At 40.3% G+C, this 27,351-nt stretch overlaps 1 protein-coding gene across 14 annotated transcripts in view; it reads right to left on the bottom strand.

Annotated features, from left to right (window-relative positions):
* The window catches only part of METAP1D (methionyl aminopeptidase type 1D, mitochondrial), a 91,221-nt gene extending 64,992 nt beyond the window's left edge, over positions 1-26,229 (bottom strand). For 7 of the 14 annotated variants that reach the window (XR_011967682.1, XM_072612313.1, XM_072612316.1 and 4 more), the window contains exon 1: positions 25,877-25,958. Coding sequence is in view for 8 of the 14 variants with exons in the window: in XM_072612313.1 (XP_072468414.1) it covers positions 25,877-25,916 (40 nt within the window). In the remaining 6 variants the exon portion in view is untranslated. The other 7 variants (XM_072612319.1, XM_072612321.1, XM_072612324.1 and 4 more) reach the window with 5 other exon arrangements.
* Between the last annotated feature and the right edge of the window lie 1,122 nt (positions 26,230-27,351).

Below are 27,351 nucleotides of genomic sequence, written 5' to 3'. Positions count from 1 at the left end.
TAGGCTCTAAACTGAAGTCTTTCTGATGTCAAGACCAGTATTCTCTACTATACCATGCTTCTCCACTGAAGAGTCACCATCTAGGACTGGTACCTTTTGCCAATGACCCCAAATCTGCCAATAAGGATTATGACAGGTTACGAAATGCAACAGACTGAAATGGAACAGAGTGGATGCTATCTGATCTTTTCTGCATGAAAGATGAGTAAAAAATGACAATTTCTGACCTGCTTCAAATAAGAACACTATGTAGTCAGGTCTTTTGGAGACTAAAATGTGCCACTCACTTTCCAGAGATTAACTTTAAAAGCAAATAAATAATTTTTATTACAAACAACAACCTAGATAAAATCAAAGCAAAATTAAGAATAAAAATCACACAAGAGCTAAGTATAGATTTTAACAATATAACAACATAGTCTGCTTTATGTTCTTGTGTCCCTTTCTAATTTTTTTTCCAACTATGTGTTTCTAAGATTTTTTTTGTTGTTTTTAAAAACAGTCTCAGCACAGTGTTTCTTTTGGGTTTGCCTCAATAATTTCTCTGAACATGGAACTCTCATAGTCCCTGAAGTATTTTGAAGTACTTCCCTCTTCAAGTGAAAATTACTGTATCCTTCAGTACTCCCTCTCCCTCCCCCCCAAAATGGCCATCTATTGCAGAAGTCTTTCAGAAAATGAAACCATTTTTTCATAGAGCCCTGTTTGGTCTATCTGACTCAGGTTTCCCTTCATGGTGGAAATGATAGTATTCATTGTGGCTGTTGGGACAATCTTAACTCAGCATGAATTGTTTTACCCCTGCATGGTCTGTGAAGAGCTCCTCCTCATCAAAGAGGCATTTAAGGTTTATGCCACCATGTTGAGGGAGCATAACAATAAAGGGATCTCTTAATAGGAGATGTGACCACCAGAACATAGAGCACCTACAGGTTGCCCTAGAGTTAAGCCAGTTACAGGTCCACTGGGCCTTCTTTCTTACCCATTCAGGTTTCCAGATCCAGTATGCCTCAGGGCAACAGAAGTCTCAGTTGGGGCCTCTAAGGGAAATCTACTTCTTCAAACCACACTGAGATTAGAAAACTTCACAACTACTTTCTCTAATGTAAACTGGTGAAAACTGTTTGACTGGTATTGGCTCCAGGTCACCCTCTCCCCAGAATGCAAGTATGCTCAGGGTAATAAAACCCAGACTGGGCACCCCTCCTTCCCCTCACCTCCCAGCTTCCTGCACAATTAATGAGTTAAGGTCCCTACATCCCTGCTTCTCATTCCTCACTTCCTGATTAAGCATTTTTGAAAATGTCCTCATTTCACTGGTGTCCATTATATATGAAAGGGCAATCTCCTATTGGAACCATGTAGACTTTTTGTATAAAACTCTTTTATAATAAGTGTGAGCCTGGAGGGGTTCTAGGCATTTGTCTGGAGTATGAGATCCACTGGTTGTGCAGTTTCACATCCATAAGTCACCCCAATGGGTGATGTTGGGGGCTGCATAACTTGGCTGTCCCCTTTTGGCATCTGTTATCCTTCTCTTGTGACTAGAAATAGTTTAGATAACTTTGATTCCTGTGTGGCTCTGTTGTTCTTCATCCAAATTCTCTTGTATCACATGTCACCAGGCAGTAGCTTTCCCTTCACCTAGGACTATATTTTCAACCTACAAAAGAATCTGGCAACTGCCCCATTGGGAGTTCTTCAGAAATGGAATACTTCACATAAAGAGATACATATACATATACATACAACACTATTATATTACTACATATTATAATAATATATTATATTTCAATACTTGTAAATGTATGATGTTTATATCCATATATATTTTTCTGTGTAAAAACATTCTCTTTATTCCATATACTTCAATTTCAGAACAAAACAAACATAAACAGCCCATAATACCCAACATTCTACTCCCCAGATCAGGAGAGGGGGAACATGGACCCAGTTAGCTGTGTCCTAATACACTTGAAAACAGGAAAAAAATCACTAGACACTGGATACACACACACACACACACACACACACACACACACACACACACACACTACAGAAAAGGTCAAAAGAGATCATCTAATACAATAATGGACCAGTACTGGGATACCAAGAAATGTGGAAGACTCTCCAGTTTGTAGTTCAAGAATTCTATTGACTTCAGATAAAGCCCAACACTAAGCAATATGGCCAGATCAGTGAAATCCAAGTCGGAGCCAAAGACCGAAAGGAAAATGCCAAGAATCCTCCAGTTAATCAGCAAATCCCAACCATACTGCACAGCAATTACCCCTTGCTCAGAGCAAAGATCACAATACGATATTGGTAGAAATTTCACAAAGATAGTCTTGATCACTCTCCCCTCCAACCCCAATCTCTGCTTATGGAGGTTGCCTTGTTTTTTCCTTTACCTGACCACATCACTGCAGATCGTGGACTTCAGTTTGTCTTCTATTTTTGGACCACTCCATCATTACCTCAAATGCCAAACCCAGCTCTTTGCTACCTAACTTCTGGACAGACAGAATAGATAATAAGATATTGTGGTGATCTCCAAAGTGGAAGTTACGGCCCCTAAGTAGAAGGAAGAGAAATAAGAGGGGGTATAAGAAGAAAATACGGCTCTCGGGTCTTGCCCATTCCCCAGACTGTCAGTTTCTGGTGGAGATGACAGTTACAAATCTAGTTGGTGGGCTCTCGATTCCTCTTTCCTTTATGATCTCCCTCCAAGGGCTGGGCATCAGTGGCAGCGGAGAAAAATACAGAGCAGGAGGAGGAAGTGACAGAGGCAGGGGCTGCAGCAAGGAAGAGAAATATAGCACATATGGTCATTCAGGCACTGACAGGTCTAAACATCAGGTCCAGTGGTCTGGAATAATGTGACAATCAATCAGCAAGCATTTATTCACCTATTATTTGCCACAAGCCAGCTAGGTGGCCAGTGAGTAGTGCCAGGTCTGGATTCAGGAAGACCCGAGTTCAAATTTAGCCTCTGATATGCTGTATGACCCTGAGCAAGTCATTTAGCCAGTTTCCTCAGCTATAAAATGAATTGGAGAAGGAAATGTCAAACCACTCTGCTAAGAAAACCCCAAATGGGGTCACAAAGAGTCAAAGATGACTGAAATGACTGAAAATGATATGCCACACACTGCAAAATGTGAGCCACACAAAAGCAAAAATGCTCATATGCTATCAGGGAGATGACATACGCTTATAAGTACATATAAATAGATACAAGATAATTAAGAGAAGCACTAGGAGTTGGGGAGGTGGGGTAGGAAGGTGTGGAATAGGGTTTTGAGAGAAACTAAGTATTCTAAGAGGCAGAGAGGTGAGGAGGAACTGTATTCCAGGCAGGAGCACAGCAAATGCAAAGGCCCAGAGATGGGAGAGAGAATACAGGGTATGATGAATTGTACAAAGCCAGTTTGGCTAGACAGAGGACTGAAGAGTGCATGAAGAGAAGTAATGTATATTAGGAAGTCTGACAACATGTGAGATAATGTTATAAGGCTAAAAAAGTAGGTCAGGGCCAGGTTGGGAAGGGTTTCAAATGACAGAGGACAATAACACAGAAATCTATGCAGGGAAAACAATGACTGGGGAAATTATTCAAAAAGAAAGATTGTTTCTAATTAGGATAGATTAGGAGGCAAAAAATGAAGGCAGAAAATCACAAAGTGGGGCAGAGTTCAGTGTTCTGCTTAGCTCCTTCTCATATTTTCATTTTTGTGCAGGAAAAAGAGTAAGATACTGAAGCTTCATCTCCTAAGTCTCTCAGTCCTATGAATCACTGACCTGAGACCTTCAAGATCAGCCTCTATCATTCTGATTAAATGTGCCAGCTTAATTAGTAGTGTTTAACTTTAGTCACCCTAGAGATCCCATAGATAAAATCAAAGAAGATGGGGGATGAAGTGGGGAAGGCAAGATGCACATGAGATGCCAGTTTGCCTAACTCTGGTGTGATCTCTGACCCTGCTAGCCACTCACTTAGCTGATGCCTCTGGGAGACTAATAGACAATTCCTTCCCTTCTCCTTCCCACACTGCCCCCCCACTCCCCAAGATCAGACATAGAAAATCTGGATGAATCACTAGATCTATAGCTAAATTTAGGATACTCCAATGAAAGAGGAAGACGATATTCTAACAGCTCAGACATCTTAGGACCCTGAATCCAAGAAAGACAAATGTGGTCCACGAGAAAAATGTTCCTACAAAACTCTCTGTGACTGAAGAAAAGCATTTGAAATCTGAGCATTCATCAAGTACATACCAAAAAATGTTACAGAGAAAGAAACTGAAGATTGTCTAGACAACACAACTTTCTAAACAAAAAGAAAGGGTGCCTGAAGCATTGTGGTCACATTGTTACTAATGGGTGGATTGAAAGGGCAGACCCAGAACAAGGCAATATATTGGCAAGAACTATTTATATTCATACCCCAAATCAGTTTTCCAGCATGGTTACTGCAGCACACCTACTTCTATGTTGGAGGCGCAGCTGATGTAATAAAATAATGAGGTTCATTCTAATCAATTATTCTTTCCAGTCTAGAATTCTAATAACCTGACTTTCCTAAGTAAGTGGAATGCTGCCCCACACACTCTGGGCTCCCTATCTGCCAAGAGTAAGATCCAGATTTTACCCAGTCTACAGTGTTTGTTTACAGCAAACCAGGTGCTGCTGATTAACAGGATATGCCAAGGGCAAGATATGATTGATACCTGTACGCACATAAATTACAAATCCTGGTTAAAACAACAACAACAACCTTAGTTTAAAAGAATAAAAAAGAAATTAAGCTCTACTAATATTTGACACTAATATTTGCCCTCATTTGCTCTGTATGTCTGACATTCATATGTTACATAAGGGATGTAAGATATCCTGAAAGAAGAGTGGATGTTCCATGATATAGGGGGATGACAGTGGTACCCTCATTTCTTCATTTGCATATTAGGACATATTGCTTTACCTCAAAGTGTAAAACAAGATTTTCAAAAAACAATAAAGCTCATTCTATCATTTGCTCTGGCTAAAACTTTGTTTTTGTTAATAATTATTGATAATATTTTTAGTGAGAGTAAAAAGGTTTTGTGGATTGTTAAAACAGCAAAATTATTTTGAAATATTGTTCATTCACCTTTATATCACCTTTGAAAATGCCTGTTTTGTGATTTGTAATGCTAACACCATAGCACATCTATAAATTTATGAACAAACATCTGGTATAATATGCTCAACAACTGTTTTACTGATAGTGAGAATCAAAAAAGTTTAGAGAGTGCTGAGATATTAGAATAATATTTCTCCGTTATTTTCTCTCACTGGCTATCCTTTCTGCCTATTGCCTAGTTTTGCTTTACACTATTTTATGCTGTAATTATATTTATATAGAACAAACTTTCTTTTTAAAAGTTAAATTAATTTTTTATGAACAAAAATCATTTTATCTCCCTTATACCTCTCCCTTTCCACTAGAAAAAAAGAAAATCTTTTTTAAAAATATGCATGGTTGATCTAAACAAATTCCTTCACTAGTCCCTTCTTCTTTGAATCATGGATTCAATCTTCTTCATTTCCCCACCCTTACCTACCACACCACAATATCCATGGGCTGCACTTGGAAGAGCTGGAAACCTCTCAGATCACACTAAACACTACCTTAGATGCAGCCATAGCCTCCTACAAATTGGTAGCTGATCAATGATACATAGGAAACCACTTAGCATGGGAAATCAGGATGGGCTGATTTCTTTGTTCATGCAGCCCTTTCTATCAAGCTATAGAGTTTTTAGGTCTTTTCCAATTATATAAGTCTTCAATCCAGGGAACTCCTGGCAGGAATGAAAGGGCCATGAACTTCATGTTTTATAGGGCCTTGTGTTACAAGTTCAATAACATGCTGGGGTTATACACAAATACATTGTCTGATTTCCCCTGGTGCTAGAAGATGGCTAAGTAAAGTTCATGGTCTAAGCTCCTGGACTCTCATTTAGAGGTATGGGACTCACTGCATAGCTAAGTAACAAGGATGTAGGTATGAAGAATGAAGTGGCAGCCCACATAGAACTTCCATAAAGCTGACCTACAAGCATAATTGTAATACATGCTACCAAACCCATCCCCACCCCCAGGCCCCCCAAAAAACAAATAAAACCCTTGCCAGTAGCCCAGGGAATACTCATAGATGGTGTCTGTGTTAGGTGGCAATACGATTTTAAAACCCACAGGCAACATAACATGTTGACAAAGGCTAACACTGATCCAGGTAAGCCAGACACACATGCCACGGCCATCACAGAAAGTCAGAGACCTAAACAACTTGTTTCCTGCCTACCAGCCTGGACCTTTGCTGCAGCTGAGCTCATTGCTCACTTCGTATTTCCTTGTTTATAGTATTTTCTTTATGATTACTATTTGGAATCCTTTTGACACTTTGGCTTATCTTGAAACAGTTGCCCACTGTGACTCTGAGCTTTGGATTATCATGAATATCCTGAACTAAGCCAGTAAATTGTTGTGGGCCTTGACAACTAATTATCTGTGCAGGTATCAGCACTATGAAATTCCCATGCATAGAATCACAGAACTTAGGAGGAGCCTTTGACCAGCTGATAAAAGGGCATAGCACTTTTCCCCAGGGCAAACAAATCTGCCAAGATGAACGCAGCCCCAACCTAGTTAAGAGGGGGAGGTGAAGACTGATTAGCCAGAAAACCTGCCCTGAGAAATCTTCCCAGTGAACCTCATCTCTAATGCTTCTTAACCATTTTGAAAGAAGCCACACACCAAATGTGGCAGTTCTGCAGCTCACAGTCACGGTACCCAACCACGCAGCTGAGTCAGATTCATCCTCTGAGTCAGATACTTGCTGCGGGTGCTGTTTCACTGCTTTAGGGAGAGGGACCATATCCCTGATTCAGCTGGGAAGAATATCCACTGATAGTCCAGTGGGCCAGACTGAAAAGAATGGTAGAATTGGAGCCAAGACAGATCTGGGTTTGAATTTTCGCACTGATACTTCATAGCTATGTCATTATTAGCCAGTCATTTCTCATCTCCAAGATTAGGTTTTTCCATTTGTAAAACATACCATCTGTAGTATTTACCTCACTTTGTGGTGAAGATCCCTTTCCAATAATTTCTTAATTGCTAAATCTGATGACCCACTCTCAACCCCAATCTTGCTGGACCCTTCTGCAGCATTTGCCACTTTTGATCCTCCTGGATATTTTCTTCTCCAGGTTTTCATGACACTGATCTCTCTTGGTTTTCTTCCTAACTCTCACCACTCCTCAGTTTCCTTTGTTAGTTCATTTTCTGTATCATGCTCCCTAAGTGTGGTTGTACCTCAAGACTGTGTCTTAGGACTTATTCTATTCTCTCTATACTCTTTCACTTGGTGACTTTATCAGCTCCCATGGGTTTAATTAGCAGCTTTATACAGACAACTGCTAAATTGATACATCCAGTTCTAGTCTCTTTGCTGAGCACCTGCTCAGCATCTTTTGTTGCCTATCAGACTGCATATTCCTGAGGCATATCGCATGGACAAAACAGAACACACGAGTATAATCTGGGGTGCAGCCAAGATAGTGGAGTAACAGCAAGAACTTTCTAGAGTGCTGTCCCCAAGCACAGCAAAATATCCATAAAAAATGGCTCTAAACAAATTCTGGAGATGCAGAACCCACAGAATGATAGAGTGAAGCAAATCTCCAGCCCAAAACAGTCTGGAAGCATACCTAGAAGTGTCTACTCTTCCACGCAGGGGCCAGGGCACAGTCTAGCATGGGCCGTGCCAGCACAGACAGGACCTGAGAAGGTCTTGGGGAGACTGAATCTCTCACACCTGTGGCAGTTTCCAGACTTCAGGACCCCAAAACATCAAGGACAAATTGGAAAGTCAGTGGGAAAAGCCTGTGGGACCCTTGTGGGAGAGTAGACTGGTCCAGTCCCAGCCTCAGGGCAGTAGAGAGGTAAAGGGGTGGAGGAACCCACAGCACCCACAAAAGCAGCAGGGGCAGAGACAGTGACTGTTTCTGGAGCTCTAGGACCACAGACTGTGGGGGAATTCAGAGGCTGACAGCATACCCCTATCCCCTCTGGAAGCACAGATCTACCTTGACAAAGAGCTCAAAAGTCAAGTAAATGGTTGAGGAAATGAGCAAAAACCGGAAAAAGAATCAGACTATAGAATCTTACTTTGATGACAAGGAAGACCGAAACATGCAAACAGAAGACAACAAAGTCAAAGCTCCTCCATCCAAAGCCTCTAAGAAAAATATGAATTGGTCTCAGGCCATAGAAGAGCTCAGAAAGGATTCTGAAAATCAAGTAAGAGAAGTAAACCAAAAATTGGGAAGAGAAATGAGAATGATGCAAGAAAATTATGAAAAACAAGTCAACCTTTTCCTAAAGGAGACCCAAAAAAATGCTGAAGAAAATAACAATGTAAAAAAAGACTAACTCAAATGACAAAAGAGATCCAAAAAGCCAATGAAGAGAAGAATGCCCTAAAAAGCAGAATTGGCCACATGGAAAGGGAGGTCCAAAAGCTCACTGAAGAAAATAATTCCTTAAAGATTAGAATGGACCAGATGGAAGCTAATGACTTATGAAAAATCAAGATATTACAAAACAAAACCAAAGGAATGAAAAAATAGCAGATAGTGTGAAATATCTCATTGGTAAAACAACTGACTTGGAAAATAGATCTAGGAGAGACAATTTAAAAATTATGGGACTACCTAAAAGCCATGATCAAAAAAGAAAGCCTACACATCATCTTTCAAGAAATTATTAAGGAAAACTTCACTGATACTCCAGAAACAGAGGATAAAATAAATATTGAAAGAACCCACTGAAAGAGATCTCAAAAGGAAAACTCCTAGGAATACTGGAGCCAAATTCCAGAATTTCTAGGTCAAGGAGAAAATATTGCAAGCAGCCAGAAAGAGACAATCCGAGTATTTTGGAAATACAATCAGGATAATACAAGATCTAGCAGCTTCTACATTAAGGGATCACAGGGCTTTGAATATGATATTCCAGAAGTCAAAGAAACTAAGATTAAAACCAAAAATCACCTGCCCAGCAAAACAGGGGGGAAAACGGTCATTCAAAGAAATAGACAACTTTCAAGCATTCTTGATGAAAAGACCAGAGCTGAATAGAAAATCTGACTTTTAAATATAAGAATCAAAAGAAGGATGAAAAGGTAAACAGGAAAGAAAAATCATAAAGGACTTACTAAAGTTGAAATGTTTACATTCCTACATGGAAAGATAATATTTATAACTCATGAGACTTTTCTCAATACTAAGGAAGCTGGAGGGATTATATACATACAGACAGATGGTACAGGGTGATTTGAATAGGAAGGGATGACATCTAAAAAAATAAAATTAAGGAGTGAGAGAGGAATATATTGGGAGGAGAAAGAGAAAAATAGAATGAGTCATATTATCTCTCATATAAAAGAGGCAAGAAAAAGCTTTTTCAATGGAAGGGAAGAGAGGGGAGGTGAGAGGGAAAAAGTGAACCTTTCTCTCCTCACATTTGGCTTTAGGAGGGAATAGCAAGCATGCTCAATTTGCTATGAAAATCTATCTTACACTATAGGAAAGTAGGGGAGAAGGGGACAAGCAGGGTGTGGGGGAATGATAGAAGGGAGGGCAAATGGGAGGAGGGTGTAATTAGAAGTAAATACTTTTGAGGAGGGATAGAGTCAAAAGAGAGAACAGAATAAATGGGGGGCAGGATAGGAAGGAGGGAAATATAGTTAGTCTTTCACAACATGACTTTTATGGAAGTCTTTTGCATAACTACAAATGTATAATAACATAGATCAAATTGCTTGCCTTCTCAGTGGAGATGGATAGGGAGGGAGGAAGGGAAAGAAATTGGATCTCAAAAGTTTTAAAAATGAATGCTAAGAATTGTTTTTACATGCAACTGGGAAATAAGATACACAGGCAATGGGGTACAGAAATCTATCTTGCTCTCCAAGAAAATAGAGAGAGGATGGGAATAAGAGAAGGGAGGGGTATGATAGAAGGGAGGGCAGATTGAGGGGAAGAGGTAATCAGAATGCACGCTGTCTTGGGGAGAGCAGAGGGGAAAGATGGGGAGAAAATTTGGAACTCAAAATCTTGAGGAAATGAATGTTGAAAACCAAAAATAAGTAAATAAATTAGAATTAAAACAGAACTCATTATCCTTATTCCCAAACTCACTCTTCCACCTAACTCTTCTTTTTCTACCAAAGGCACTACCATCCTTTCAATCATCCAAGCCTGCAAGTTTGGTGTTATGCTTGATTCCATCCCATACTCCACCCCCCCCCCCACTTACTTAGTTGCCAAATCTTATCATTTCTAACTCCCCAGTATCACTTGCCTATTTGCCCTTCTGTCTACTCAGATGGCTACAAGGTCTTCATCTTTTCTCTGCACTACTGCAACAGCCTCCTAATTGGTGTCCCTGCCTCAGGTCTCTCCCTTCTCCAGTACATTCTTCATATATCTGCCAATGTGATTTTCCTAAAGTGCAAGTCTGACCATAACCCTCCGCTACTCAATAAACTCTGATGTTTTACTATTGACTCCAGAATGAAATATAAGCTTCTCTATTTAGCATTTAAGGCTCTTTAGAACCTGATCCCAATCTACCTTTCCAATTTTGTTGTACATTATCCCCTTTCCATACTCAACTGTTCAGGGAAGATAGCAGCCTCCTTTGTGCTCCTCATACACAATACTAGGCTGAATGGTTTGAACTTTATCCTAGAAGCCCTAGGGAACCACTGAAGATGTCTGAGGAAAGGCGATGACAGTGTGATCTTTGTTTTAGGCGTATCAATGGGAGACAATGGAAGCAGATAAACCACTTAGAAAGTTACTATGGTAGTACAGGCAACAGATAATAAAGACCTGACCTAGGGTAGAGACTGTGAGTGGAAAGAGGAAAACTACAAGAGCTACTGTGGAGGTAAAACTGACAATACTTGGAAATTGATTTGATATGGGAGTTGAGAGCGAAGGAAGAGCCAAGGATTGCTCCAAGAATACAAACCTATGTGAATGGAAGTTTGGAGATCTGCCATTAACAGAAATGAGGAAATACGTACAAAACCTTTTTAATTTAATGTAATTGAAATTATCCACTTTATACCTCACACTGCTCTCTATCTCTTGCACATTAAAAAATTGTTTATCTATCCATAATTCTGATAGGCAATATAGGGAAATATGGAAGAGGAAGAGATTTTGGGGGGAAAATATGGTGAGTTTATTTTTGGACATATTAGTTTGAGATGCCTGGGGTGGAAATGTCCAAGAGACATTTGATTAGACTGGAGTTCAGTAGAGAGTTTAGGACTAGATTTGGAAGCCACCAGAACAGAGAAAATAATTGAACTCAAGGGAGTTGATGAGACCAAGGGAATGTATATATATAGAAAAGCCAGATAAAGAAACTGGACCCAATTTCATCATCTAGTTCTCTCAATTAATCCATTTAGACCTTTTCCAGGTCTAATGTTCTTCTTAAAGTTCATCAACCAAAATGGAATGTAACACTCCAAATTAAAATATATTACAAATATCTGAAAACTATTTTTAAAGTTGCTAATATAACTTTTCAAAACTGAGTATGACAATTTCCTCCAAAATATTTTTAATAGTATTTTATTTTTCCCCCCACTTACATGTCAAGAAAATTTTGTGGCATTCTTTTTTTTTACAAGATTTTGAGGTTTTTTTTCTCCTCTCCCTTCTGAAAATGGTAGGCAGTCTGATATAGTTTATACATGTGCTATCATGTAAAAAAAATTTCCATATTAGTCACATTTGTGAAAAAAAGAAACAGATAAAAAAGAACCATGAGAAAGAAAAAAGTGAAAAAAAAATGTTCAATCTGCATTCAGAGTCCATCAGGTCTTTATCTGGATAAGGATAGCATTTTCCTTCATGAATCCTTTGAACTTGTCTTGGGTCATTTGTGTTAGTGGGAAAAGCTGAGTCATTCATAGCTGATCCATCACACAATGCTGCTGATACTGTGTACAATGTTTTCCTGCTTTTGATCATTTCACTTTGTATCAGTTCATACAAGTCTTTCTAGGATTTTCTGAAATCTGCCTGTTCATCATTTCTTATTGCATAATAATATTTCATTACATTTCTATACCACAGTTTATTCAGCCATTCCCCAAATGATAGGCCTCCCCTCAATTTCCAACATTTTCCCACCATGAAAAGGGCTGCTGGTCCTTTTCCTTTTTTCCTCTCTTTGGGATACAGACTTAACAGTGGTATTACTAGATCAAAGACTTTGCAGTTTTATAGCCTTTTGGGCATAGTTCTAAATTGCTCTCCAGAATGGCTGGATCACCTCACAACTCTACCAATAGTGTGTCAGTGTCCCAACTTTCTCACATCCTCTCCAACATTTATCACTAGCCAAGCTAACAGGTGTGAGGTAGTATCTCAGAGTTGTTTTAATTTGCATTTCTCTACTCAAAAGTGATTTATATGCCTATAGATAGCTTTGATTTATTTATCTGAAAACTGCCTGTTCATATCCTTTGACTATCATTTGGGGAATGGCTTGTATTCTTGTAAATTTGACTCTGTTATCTATATATTTGAGAAACAACACATTGTATGATTCTGGTTTCTGATCCACTCTGCTATCTACTTCCATTTTATGGGAGAGTTCATCCCATTCACATTCACAGTTATGATCAATGTGTATTTCCTTCCATCCTATTCTTCTTCTCATTTGTCCTCTCTCTCCTTTCACCTTTTCCCTCCTCACTAGCGTTTTGCCTCTGTCTACCACTTCCCTGGATCTATCCTCCCTTCTATCAGTCCTCATCGCTCCTTTACTTGATCTCTTACCCTCCTGCTTCCCTGTTGGGTAAGATAGATTTATATACTCAATTGATTGTACATATTATTTCTTCTTTGAGCCAATACTGATAAGAGTAAGGCTCAAGCAATGCTCACTGCCCACCTTCCCATCTTCTCCTTCACTACAATAGGACTTCAGTGCCTCTTCAAGTAAAATAATTTACCTCATCCTATTTCTCCTTTCCTTCTGTAGCCACTGTACTCCTCTTTCTCATCCCTTAAATTTCTTTATGTCATTCCCTCAAATGTACCTTATACCCATACTGTCTATGTATATTCCTTCTAGCTGTACTTTTAGTGATACAATTTTTAAGAATTACAAGTATCATCTTCCTGCATAGGGATGTAAATAGTTTAGCTCTACTGAATCCCTCATGGTTTCTTTTCCCTTTTTACTTGTTTAATATTTCTTTTGGGCCTTGATATTAGATGTCAAATTTTTTATTTAGTTCTGGTCTCCTTATGAAAGACTGAAATCTCTAACAAACTAAAGATTCTGTTTTCTTGGTTCTTGCTCCAATGTCACAAAATATGGCAGGGGTGTGTGTGGAAGAAATATTGCTGTGCTAACTTGACCCAATAGAAATGTGCGTTTCTCTAACCTCAACTTTTGTTGCTCTGCAGCAAACTACCCCCCCCCCATCTTTTGTTGATTCCTTAGCACTTTTCTACTTTTCTTAAATTCCCAGTCTTTTCTTTCCTCTTTTTTTATTGCAAACTTAACAACTGTTAACAAATATGAACAACTAATATTTTCCTCCAATTCCAAGGTTCTACTCTATACCCATCAAGTTGAAAAAAAAAAAGAGGAAAATAGCAATTGTTGGAGGAATGTGGGAGGAAAGGCAAGCTAATAATCTGCTAGTAGAATTGTAAACTGATTCAACATTCTGGAAAACAATTTGAAACTAACTACAACCTTCCTCTATCTCAAAAAAGAAAATCCCAATCCTACCACTAAACTATACATAATCTTTGATTCAGTGATGATACCATTTCTAGGCAATATTTCAAAACAGGTCACTATTAGAGGGAAATTACCCATATGCACAAGAGTATTTAAAGGGACATTTTGCAACTGCTTTTGGCCACCACCACATTAGAGGTCTGAGATACAGTTGGAATGGTGGGGAAGGGCTGCCATGTTCAGAGTAACAGCAGCCATGGAGCAAGATCAACTTCATATAATAGAAGATGGGGAAGCCCAGAGGAAAAGGGACCTGGAGATGGTTAGCCAATCAATTAAGAAGCATTCAAGATCTGTAAATGACCTACAATTTTTTCAAATTAGTCTAAACCTCCAAACTGTTTGAGGATTGTGCTTTTGGGGGAAGAAAATCATTTCTACTGATTATATCCATAGCAGGAGTCACATAAAAATCAGATGAAAAAGTCCTAAAATTACTACTGAACATTAATTTTCCTACCTTATATAGACTTAGGGAAAAGCTAGACATTTATTAAGTATTTAGTGACTTAGTACACTTCTCTCAGTAAGAGTTTTTCCTGGAGAAGAATCTTGGCTCAAGATCAAGTAAGCTTAATTTGCATGCAGGAAGTCATCAGCATTTAAACTTACTGCCAATCATGTTAAATCTTCCATGGCTCCCCAATGCCTATAGAAATTAATAGTATTCTAATGATCAAGGATGAAAACAGTGCTAGAAAACAAATCTAACACTTAAAACAAATAGCTATTTTAAAAGTATATAGAATTTCCCAATAAAGTTAATTACTGTTAAAAAGATAATCAACATGGCTATCTTCTACAGGGTGGTTATAGGCCTCTGAAAAATTTTGGCAGCTGTGATTTTCCACAAAAATTCATTAATTCTATTCTCTCATTCCATTCTACTGACATAGATGGTATCATGGGAAAGCCACTGACATGAAGACATTCAACATCTGGGTTTTTTGATTAAGGTAATTGATAATCTTCAACAAGTTCACAACTCGAAATCATATCGATAGCTGTCTGTTTGTCCCATCCCCCATTTAGCCATCATATAAAAATCTCATTACCTCCCACCGGAGAACATCACCTACTTCCCTCACATCACAATCCCACCATACTCGTTCTCCCTGCTGTGTCCCTCACTTACCTTTCTGATTGCAGAATTCTAGCACTCAGGAATGCACTGAGCTGCTCCTACTTACGAAGCAGTAAAGTGGGAGTGAAGTAAAAGAAGGAACAGGGACAACAATCTTTGGAATTGATATTAATCAATTCCACAGAGCAGGCCATTTTCAAGCAGTCATCTAAGGAAGCCACATGAGAGTTCTTTCCATTCCTTTATTACTTTTATCTGATGTTACAGGGATAGTTTGTGACATCCCAAATTCAAAACAATCGTAACACTGAATAGGAGAGCTAGGATGTGAAATATAGACATACTTAGTAAGAGCACTGTAAAGCACTTCAGATGTAGTTGTCCTTAGATACTATTTGTTAATTAACTAGTAAACTTTCTCTTACTCCACTAGCCACTCAACTTAATGACAGTTTAACATTTTAAAAATCATAATGCTATTACAATTTTCCCAACACTGAAAATAGCTGAAGAAGCTCTAGGGGAAAATTCTAGAAAAACTCTTCTCTTCTGACTTTGACAAAGGTACCCTCTTCCTCTCTAAGATTAATCTCTACACTTGAGCTTTATAGCTAATATTCTTACACCACCTCCTCAATTTTGCTCCCTTGATTTGCCTTCTTTCTCCACCATTCTCATTCTGTTTCTCACCCTGGCTCCTTCCCCTTTACCTTCAGTCACAAACAGGTCTCCTTATCTCAAATAAAGTTTTACTTGATTCTGCTACCCACATTAACTATTATCTTGTTTCTCTTATTTTTGAAGCCAAACTTCTTGATTAAATGGTCTATACCAGTGATATCACTGTACAGTTTGGGATCTCTGGGGTCTCCAAAACCTTTTCTGCGGGTCCACTAGGATTAAAACTGCTTTCATAATAACATTGGATTTTTACATTTCTAATGTGATAAATATCAATAAATATAATCTACATAAGCAAAAAAGGGAATCTTCGATAATTTTAAGAATACAAAGGGATTCTGAGCACCACTGATCTTTACCCTCTACCTCCATTTTGTCACTATGTCCTCCACTGTAATTCAGCTGTTGCTTCCAGGATTCAACTGAAATTTTTCTCTTGAAAGTCACCAATTATTTTCTAATGGGCAAATCCACTGACCTTTTCCAGTCCTTACTCTCTTTTACCTCTTTGAATTATTTAACATGATGCTGACCATTCCTTTCCTTGAAAGTTTTCTCCTCTGGCTGCCAAGATGCTTCCTCATCCCAATTCCCACTACTTTGTCTATTCCTTTTTCTTTTCTCCTCCTCTCTAAATGTCAGCGTTCATTATTCAAACCATTGTTCCTGTTCATAGTTGAGCTCGAATACAAGCCCCCATACAAGTCTATGTAACTGTAATTAGCAATCCTGGTACTGGAGAAGAGATGTCCCCTTTCAGGGTAGGTTACTAATGTGAGATGTTGCATAAACTATTATCAGATGCAGTCCCTGTGTCAAGTGGTTTCGCTTAACTGCTTTTCTTTGTTATAAGAAATAACTAATTTTGGGGAGAGAGGGAGCTCACCTGAAATCACTATGACTTTACAACAAAAGGCAACAATAAAACTTATTGAGGGGAAAAACTCAACCTATCACCTCCTTGTAAATAATTCTCAAACTGAAAACGTCTCATTTGCAAACAATGATTTTTCCCCCGAACTTGTTCATCAGTCCTACATCTCCAACTGTCTAAGGGACAAGTACCCCTTACTTTGGGTAGGCAGCAGCCACTGTGGGGCATTTCCCTTTCTCTCTCTCTCTCTCTCTCTCTCTCTCTCTCTCTCTCTCTCTCTCTCTCTCTCTCTCTCTCTCTCTTTCTCTCTCTCTCTCTCTCTCTCACTCTCTCTCTCTCTCTCTCTCTGCTTTGCTTTATTTCTAAAGTAAATATTTTTTTCTACTTCTCCTTTTCACTTATACGAGCCTTTTTCAGTTCACATTCAGTTGCAAGATTCCAAGTCCAAGCTCCAGAATCAGGGATCAGGACTTGAAAAGTCACACAGTGATTTTCATGATTAGGTTCACTATATGGATCTTTAGTCTTCTCACTGAAAATTAGGCACTACTTATTTTTTGAAAACAATCAACATACTCTCTAAAAATCATCATTTTATTTTAGGTGACAAATACTACTCAAATAGATAGGCACAAACTATGTTCCAAGTACAAGGTCTGCAAATCCCACTGCACCGAGAATTGAGTGTCTTTTCTATAATGCTGATGCCTATTAGGGCTAGCCCCAAATTGCTAACAGCTCTGAAGGACATACATTCCTTTCTCACCCTACAATCTTCCACTCCAGCATTAAGTACCAATAAGAATTTCCTAAATTCATCTCAGAAAATGCCACTTCTATCTACAACCATTTCACTCCCATCACTCATCCTATATAACTTTTCTCTCTCTAATCTTTCCACATTCTTTTAGCAAATGAAGGATAAGGAGCAGACCATGCAAAATAGAACTACCCAAGAAATATACTACATAAGAAAAAAACTGCCTTATATGTAGGACAAGTCCTCAAAGGAAAGATCTGCTTTAGTTTTACCCTTTTTCAACCCTTGTTGCCTTCTTTACCTTTGAAGATATTGTTAAATGTAGAATTATCAGGAAAATTAGTATCCTAGGATCCTCCAGTCTGTCTCAGCTATCTACTACTCAGCTCTTCAAAATCATGTTCCTTAAGTACAGACTGGACCATGTCACCTCCCTGGTCAATAAATTCCAGGGCTCTCTATCACTTTCAGGAACAAATGTAAAATCCTGTGTTTGTCATTCAAAACCCAGTATCCAGCCTCCTTATATCTTACACCCCCCTTGCTATTCCTCAAACAAGACACTATCTACTGTCTCCTGACTCCCTGCATTTTCTCTGGCTGTCCCCCACGCTGGAAATGCTCTCTCCCCTCATCTCCACCTACTGACTTCCCTTCAAGTCCAAGCTAAAATCCTACTTTCTACATGAAGCCTCTCCTTAATTCTAGTGCCTTCCCTCTATTACTTCAAATTTATCTTGTATATAGCCTATCTGTATGGAATTGTTTGCATACTGTCTCCTCCATTAGACTATGAGTTCCTTGAAAGCAATCTTTTGTCAGGACTCAGCACGGTGACCCACACACAGTAAGGGTTTAATAAATGTTTACTGTCTGAGGAGAAACATCTCAAATTCAGCATGTCTAGCAATGGAATCTGTTATCCTCTCCACATCACCCCCCACCTCCAAACCTACTCTTTTTCTGGACTTCCTGTTTAGGTCAGGACACTACTATCCTCCCGCAACTCGGATTCACAGCCTTGGTGTCATCCTTGATTCCTCACTCTTGCTAACCCCAAATATCTAATCAGTTGCCAAATCTTGTTTCTACCTCCACAACATCTTTTGGATACAATTACTTTCCTCTAGTTACATGGCCACCAACCTAATTAAGACTGTCATCATCTCTCATTAAGACTACTGCAAATAGCCTTCTAATTCATCTCCCATTCTCAAGATTCTTCCCCATCTAATCCATCTTCTGAAAAACTGCTGAAGTGATTCTCCTAAAGGGCAGGTATGATTATGTTACCCTCCCCCATCAAAAATATAAATTTAATTTCCTCTTGGGCATATAGTTCTGGCCCCTTTGTAGTGGATGCCCCCAAGCCTAGAATTTTTTCTTTTCTTTTCTTTTCTTCTTCACCTCCAATTCCTGGGATCCCTGGGTTCCTTCAAGTCTTAGCTCAAATACCACCTCGTATGGGAAATCTTTTCTGCTCTCCTCAAGTTCTACTGAGACCCCTTCCAAGGGAATTTGATTTTCATAGGTCTTCTACATTCTTACATATGTATTTGCATTACAATGTCTTTTCCATTACATTTTTAAAAATTTATTTTATTTTTAATTTATGTAATAAAACAAGCATTTCCATAACATAGTATAGCAAAAAAAAAAATGGCTGCACATGAAACTGCAAATCTACTATATACAATTTGCTATTCCTTTTAAATATACAACAAATTTATGTAAATTTCTTTTTTTGCTTCCTTCTCTCATCTCCCCCCAGATGACCATCATTAGACACAAGTAGGTATATGTATGTAAAATTATTCTACACATACTTCTACTTATCAGTTCTTTCTCTGGATGCAGATTGTGTCTTTCTTCATATGTTCCTTATAGTTAATTTGGGTATTTAAATTAGTCAAAAATAACTTATTCACTCAAAGTCATTCTTAAAATAATCTTGCTATTACTACACACAATGTTCTCTTGGTCCTGCTCATTTCACCCTTCATTATTTGGTGCAAGTCTTTCCCTAAGATCACTGAGCTCATCATTTCTTACAGCACAGTAGCATGCCATCACAATCATATACTACAACTTGTCCAGCCACTCTCCACTTGACAGGCATCCCTGAAGTTTTGAGTTCTTTGCCCCCACAAAGAGAGGAGCTATAAACATTTCAGAACATAGAGGTTCCTTTCTTTTTTTTCCCTTAATAATCTTTGGAAATAGACCTAATAATGACACTACATTACATTCTTAAGCTCCGTGAGGGCAGGGACAGTTTTATGTCTGTCCTATCATCAGCTCTTTGCACAGCATCTGGTACACAAAACAGCCAGCTTAAGAAATGCCTGTTGATTGACTGACTGGCTGACTAACACTTGCCTCTTGGGCTAACCCTGTTATAGAAAGCACAAAAGTTCATGAGCTGTTTTCAGGGACATGATTGGACTCAAAGTACATCTAATTTTGTATAACCACAGGTCATGTCAGATCTGGGTTCTATTCAATAAAAGACAATGATTATGCTACATTCTTATTTTCTGACTCTCAACACCTTATTAAAACTGCCTCATACTATCAGGCAATTAGAATCAACCCTTGAATCTCTCTTAGCGCAACAGAACACCAGAACAAATTATCCAAAACAACAGGTAATTCTAGAAGCAGTGTGGTTATTAGAAAGACTGCTGGATTTGAAGTCAGAAGATCTGAGTCTGAATTCTGGCTTAGGTACTTACTAGTTATGTGACCCTGAAAAAGTCATTTATGAGCCTGTTTCCCATCAAGAAATTGGGGATAATAATACCTGCACTACCCACCTTTCAGGCTTCCTGTAAGGAAAGCATTCTGGAAATTTTAAAGAGTTATATAAATGTGAATTTTTGTTATTATTTTATCTGACACTGCACTATATAATTATATAATTTTGCAGCAGATTTGCTTTCCTGACCATGCCTGGTGTAGTCTAATGATAAAGCTACTTTGACTTCTCTGAGGGCACACTGACAGGCAGAAGGAAGAACCAGCAAATAGCATGCTAGGGGGCAAGATGAAGACAGGCTGGGACTCTACCAGAGATAATGCACAAACTAGATTACTGGAAGTCCATTGGATCATAGATCTACATTAGATCAGAAGCCATCCAAGGACACTAATTTTACAGATGAAGAAACAAGGATGAAGGAAGATTAGCTAAATTACCCAAGGTCACATGGGTAGTAGCATTATGGGTAGGATTTGAACCCATGAACCCTGACTCCACAGTAAGTTCTTTCCAACACTCCACTCCCTCATTTTGACTTCTTCCCATTAATGTCTTCTATTCACCTCAATGAGAGAGAATTTAGTATTCTATATACCCCAGATCACTTAATTCCCAACAAAGTTATCACAGCAATTCAATTCAATAAGAATTTAATCAATATCTGCAATGTACAGGACAATGGGAGATATAAAGAGAAAAGTGAGATGGCCTTTGACCTCAAGGAGCTTACATTCTGCTAGCATCATGGGGAGTCACAAACCTAACCTTGACTCCTGAGCAGTAATTTGTTTTCCTGAGACTGTCCAGACCACTCCAAATGTGCCATAATCAGAGCTTTTAAAAATTTAAAATAACTGTCCCCTGAAAGAGAAAGCAGTGTTTCTCTTACTCCTTTAATGTTTTCCTACAAATGAGTCCATGGAGAGTTAAACATGACTGAAATCACTCAACAAAAACCACCATACAACCAAAGCTATATGGGAAGGGGATAGAGCACCAGGCCTAGAGTCAGAAAGATCCGAGTTTAAATCTGCCCTCAGACACTTACTAGCTGTATGACCCTGGGCAAGAAACTATTTGCCTCAGTTTCCTCACTGGCAAAATGAACTGAAGAAGGAAATGACAAACCACTCCAATATCTCTACCAAGAAAACTCCAAATGGGGTCACAAAGAGTTGGACATAAGTGAAATGATTTAACAACAACCAGAGCTATGCCACAAACTCTCCCCGGACCCTCTTCATCCCCAATTCAGTTTAGCATCTGAATTCCATTCCTTCCCTAAAATCCCTTATATCACATTATCCCTTATACCACACTAAACTATACTATAAAAATGCCAGTTATTATTATTATTCCCCTGGCCTTATAAGAGGAGCCTATATCTTGTTTGTCCTTACATCCAGTTTTGATTTCATTCAGTCAGCAATTTCTACTTCCCTACTACTTCCTTTCTATTTTTATCTCTTACAAGTTAAAAGCTGGAGAAGACCTTTGAGTCCATCTAGTACAACTCTCTCTTTTTACAGATGAGGAAAGTGATGCCTATGGAAGTGGACTGATTTGTCCAAAATCACATAACTAACAAACAGCAGAGCTATACTTTGAACCCAGGTCCTCTGACTCCTGACCCAATGCTCTTCCCACTATTTCATGCCGCATTCTAACACTAAGTTTCTTAGACTATAACAAAACATTTTATATTTGTAAAGCATACTTTGTCTATACTTTGTATATATCTTATATTTGTAAAGTATATAATACTTTGAAGTATTGAAAATATTTTAAAATTTAAGGTCTAACTTGATCCTAACAACCCTATAAGACAGATAGATCAGGAATTATTAGCTACTTAAAACAGAGTGCTGATTTTCTCATAGTAATATAGTGGATCTGGAAAAAAAGAAACCAAGGCCTCTTCACTCCTGGTGTAGGAGAGTCTGGTCCAAACACTCACGGTCACCTTTAAGTCAGCCTTCATTGCTCTTGTTCATCTCCCTTCCAATCAATTTAGAAGAATGTCAACAAAATTGTTTTAAAAAATCCCTTTCTTTACACTAACCTTGAGAGGTAGTTAGAGCAAGTCGTATTAGACTCATTTTTGGACTGGAACCTGAGTTTTTGAAAGGTTAAGTGACTTAACCAGGATGGTAATCATCAACTAGCATATCAATTAATCAATAAGCAAGAAGTTATTAAACAAGTATTATGTGCCAGGCATTGGAGACAAAAACACAAATATGAAAGTCTCTGCTCCTGAGAAGTTTGCAATCTACCTGGAGATGACAATATGCAAATGTTTTAGAGATGTTGTTCAGTCATATCTGACTCTTAACCTCTGTCTGCCTCAGTTTTCTCTTCTGTAAAATGAGTATAATAATACTTGTCTTGTTCAGTCATGTCCCACTCTTCATGATCCCATTGGGATTTTTTTGGGCAAAGATATTGGAATGGTTTGCCATTTCCTTCTCTAGCTCATTTTACAGAAGGCAAACAGTATTAAGCTTGGGGTCACACAACTAGGAAGTGCCTGAGGTCAGATTTAAACTTGTCCTGATTCCAGATTGGGAACCACCTATCTGCCCTACGCATAAAGCTGATGAACTAGATACAAGATAGCTGGGGGAATTGATTAAGTAACTAGTAGCTGGGCACTTTGGAAAATGAAAAGGATCATATAGAAAGTGGCATTTGAGTTAAGTTGTGAAGAAAAGGAAAGATTCTAAGAAGAAAAAGTCAGAGGGTGGTGCATTACAGGTATTCAAGATGGACAATGGAAGAGAAAACACTGTACATGAGAAGCAAAAAAGCCAATTTGGCTAGCCTGTAGTGTATACGAAGGGGAGTAGCATAATATGACTGGAAAGGTAAGAAGAGGCAAGGCAAGGAGAAGCTTTAAAAGATAAACAGGAATTTTACGTTTCATCCTGGAACTGATATGTTCAGATCTCTCTGCTTTAGGAAAAATCACTTCGGCAGGTATGTGGAGAATGCATTAGAATGGAGAGGTTTGAAAGGGAGATTAATTGGAAGCCATTGCAAGAATACAGGAGATCAGTAATGAGGACCTGAACTAGGGTTATGACTACATGGGTGAAGAGTATAGGAGGGAGAGCCCAGATTCAAATCTAGCTCCTAACTTTAAATACTTCCCACTATCAACCTCTCCCCATTCTTTTTCCTAATTACTCTGTAGCTACATTCTTCAGACCTCTGAAGACTGCTTTGTGATCTGCTAAATTAGTCTGAAGGGCAGCTAGGTGGTTGTTATGTTAAGCGAATTTGAAGATCTTACCTGCCCCTTAATAGGTCCATGTGACCTGCTTTGAGCTTTGGCCCAGCCCACAGTTTGAGTCTTATATAGCTTAAGTCACATGGCATGGTGGCAAAAGCTTGCCTAATGGGTGGATCAGGAAGAGTGGAGAAGGAAGTGAGAGTGAGACAGAGCTGGGAGAGAGAGAGGCAGAGCTGAGGCAGAGCAGCTAGTGTGAGTGAGGAAGGGGAGGAATTTTGCCTACGGTAGCTTGTTTGTGGGGAGGCCTAAGTGAGGGAAGGTTTGGGGATGGTGGTGCTCCCTAGATTAGTGATGTGTATGAACTTCTTTGTTTCTATGGTGGAATTGGTTTTGTGGTATCTGAATAAATATCTTGGTTTCATCTTTGAGGAAGAGAGTTATTTATATTTTGTGAATTTACCCTGAAAATATGCATGTATATTCATAGCGGCTGCTATAGGTATGACATAGGTGTTACAGTGGATACAGCCCTGGGCCTGTAGTCAAAAAGACTTGAGTTCCAATTCGGCCTCTGATACTTACTAGGTATGTGATGTTGGGCAAGTCACTTAATCCTGTATGTCTTAGTTCCTCATCTGTAAAATGATCTGGAGAAGGATATGACAAACCACTCCTGTATCTTTGCCAGGAAAACACCAAATGGGGTCACAAAGAGAGTCAGAAATGACTGAATAACAACACAGCAATCTTAAAGAACCCTGGACCTTGTCATCAGCCCTACCATTGAAACATAAGAACCACCAGGCCTTTCTACCTGCCCTGTAGTGGGCCCCTCCTACATGTATTGTCTTCTCTGACTAGAATGTGAGCTCCCTGAGAGTAAGAACTGTCTCTTTTTTAACTTGTATCCTACCACTTCAGATGCAACATGGTTTGAGCTGGATTCAAGGCCAGGAAGTCATGCTTCCAAGGTTTTAGTTCGGTTCCTGACATATTTAGGTCTATAACACTTTCAAGGTCTATGGAAGAAGTTTACTTATTCAAGAGATCCTTGCACCAACGAAAGCACAGACCTACTTCCGATCCCCAGCACTTGCTTGGCACAAACTAAGAGCTTGATGTTTTTTCATTCATTCATTCTTTAAAAACCTCCAATGGCTCCTCACATACCTCTGCAGCAAATTCGCATTCCTTACTCTGAAGTCTGAAGAGGGATCCCTTCAACCTGTCTCCTCCAATTTACCTCTTCATTCATATATATGCTGGTACAATATCGCCTGTCTTCTCTGTCTAGTTGTGTCCTAACTTAAAGTACCAACTTCCTCACACTTGGAACAACTTTACTTGTCTCCAAAACCTAGGAAGCTAATATAATTCTAACAGATTTCCCTGATTGAGAAGCATAAGGATGTATATCTGTAACATCTCGCTCCCGTGCAAACATTCTAAAATCCATTTAATAGTATTTAAAGTAGAAAGTTCAAGCCCCCTCAATTTATGGATGAGGAAATGAGGCACACAAAGGTGAATACATATTCAGTAAAAGAGAGAGTAAGTATTGGAACCCAAGATCTTTCTATTAAACCCTCTACCATGCCCTACCTCCCTATGGATTCCCCCCCACAAATATACTTTAATGGTTCCCTATTACCTCCAGGTTCAAATATTTTAAAAATCCTGTATGCCATTTCAAAATCCTTCATAATCTGCCCCTATACCCCTCTTCCTGGTTTCATAGACTTTACTTCCTACCTTGTGCTCTGAAATTCAGCGACACCTGCTCCCTTGCTCCTCTCACAAGACACTCTGGACTCTGCTAGGAGACTTGAACGAACTCCCTCCTCGTTCCCAGGCTCCTGCTACTCCCCCTTAATTCTAGTGTCTTTCCTCTGCTGGTTATTTCCAATCTATCCCATACACATCTTGTTCGGAGACAGATGTTCGCATGTTGTCTCCCCTTTTACACTACGAGCTCCCTGAGCACTGGGACTGGTTTTTGCCTGTCTTTGCGCCCCCCCCCACCCCCACCCCCCAAGAGCTTAGTAGGATGTCTGGCACATACTGGGGAGGGGAGAAAAGATCTGCACCCAGGTCCAAATCCAGCGCTTGTTTCCACTGTGTGGGAAAGTCCAGCTTCCACTCTATGTATTCCTCTTGTCTTTGAAGAGGGTCATAAAAGTGGTCATGAATGCTAGCACACCGAATTGCCACAATGTAGACACAGGCAACGATCTCCGAAGCAGCATTTTCCTGAGTCTTGGCACATGGGGGGGGGGGGGGGAAGAGCCAAGGGAGCAAAGGGGGGGAAGGGGAAGGAGAGGAGGGGGAGAGAAGAGGGAGGGCGCGTAACAGGAGTGACCTCGCCTGGATGCAGGTGTGTGACTACGTCTCTGTCCGGGTGAACTGTGTCAACTTGTAACTCTTGCGCCTGCGCGTGAGCACTGTCTAATGCGCCGACATATCCTGAGTGTGTGTAGGAGCAGCTGAGTGTGAGTGCGTGTGTGCGTGAGTGTGTGTGTGAGCTGTGTGCGCGCGCGCGTGCGTCTCTGTGCACACACGCGCTTCAGTCCGTCCCGGGCTCTTACCTCTACTGAGGACCAGGTGGACACCTCTGGGCGCCGCCATCTTGGGGAGGTCACATGGTCACGAGTCCCTTCCCCCCCGCCCCCTCCCCCGGCTTACCCCGACTCCTCCGGGCTCTCCCAATGACTTGGGGGAGGGGCTGGGGAGGAACTGTAGTGGAGCGCGCGGAGGAGCAGCGCGCGTGCGCGGGGAATGACTGCCTGCGGGAGCTCGGGACCTGAAGCACCTCAGGGCCTGGAGGAGAAGCCGGCCGGGGCGACCCGCCGCGGCGAGGGCCGCCGCCTCCCGGGCTGCTCCGCCCGCTCCTTCCACGCCTCCCCCCCACCCACCCCCCTCCGCGCTCACTCGTGGGTGAGACGCCGGAAGACTGTGAGGTAAGGGTCGCGGCAGTGCTTTTGGCATCGCTTCGGCGCGTGAAAGTGTGAAGCCGGCAAGATTTCGGGAGGAAAAAAATACACGCATCCGCCTTAGAACAAGCCGCTTCGGTCCCTTGCTTTCTCCTGCGCGGCCTTTGCTTGGGGGAGCTTCGGCTCCCGTCCGCGCCGCCCCGGAGCGGCCCGGCACCGCCTGCCGTAGCCCCGCGCTGCGCACTGCGGGGGGAGCCCCGCGCTCGGGCCGGGAGTCCGCCGCTTGTCTCCGTGACCGCCGTCCCCACGACGACTTCCCCATCCCGAGCTGCTCTCTTAAATGGCAAGAGAATCCGAGACGGGATATGGACAGATCGTGGATTTGGAGCCAGCCCGTCATCCCCGACGAGTTACTTAGCCCTTCAGGCCGCTAGTCTTCTCATCTGTGGAATGGGTAGAATACAGTATTTGCCCTACTCACCTTCCGGCCTGCAAAACTTCAAGCAAAACAAACAAATAAAGCCAAAACAACCAGTGACCCCAAAGCGCTCCATCCGCGTGAGGTGTCTCCAAAATGGCCTCCAAGTCCAAGGAGTCTAGGAAGTAGAGCTAGGTGGCCGGCAGTTGGACTGCCTGTGGAGAGGGGACGGAGAAGGCCAACTGGCCTCCATCACGTTGAGATCGGACTGTGCTGTCCCACCTCAAAAACAGCCCTTTCTTTGACTGTCATCACCTAGTTTGACCTAGTCCGGTGCCCCATTGCTCTTGGGGCCACTCTACATTTCCATCATCACAATGAACTTTGCATATCATCCCCCGAAAGCTCCAGATGTAAACTTGTCTTGTTAAAAGTAGTAGCGATGCAGCAATGGCTCTTGTTCGGTTTGCATGATGTCTTATGGTATGGATCTCTGATTTAAGGAAATTAAGTATACTAGCTCATTTGAGGGAAGATCAGTCTTTTTACTCTTGAAAACCAAATTATGAACTTTTAAGGACAGCCCCTCAAAGATGAAGGTGGAGCATGGTTCTGATTTCTTTCTGGATGAAGGAAAATGAGATGTACAGGTTTTCCCTCAAAATTAGATAGTCTTTTATTATTTCATGAGAGGCTCTGTTTTTCCAAACTT

This window comes from Notamacropus eugenii, chromosome 5, assembly GCF_028372415.1.
Source record: "Notamacropus eugenii isolate mMacEug1 chromosome 5, mMacEug1.pri_v2, whole genome shotgun sequence".
Taxonomy (NCBI): Eukaryota; Metazoa; Chordata; class Mammalia; order Diprotodontia; family Macropodidae; genus Notamacropus; species Notamacropus eugenii.
The sequence above is the reverse complement of the archived record's forward strand: the minus strand, read 5'-3'. Positions and strand labels throughout refer to the sequence as shown.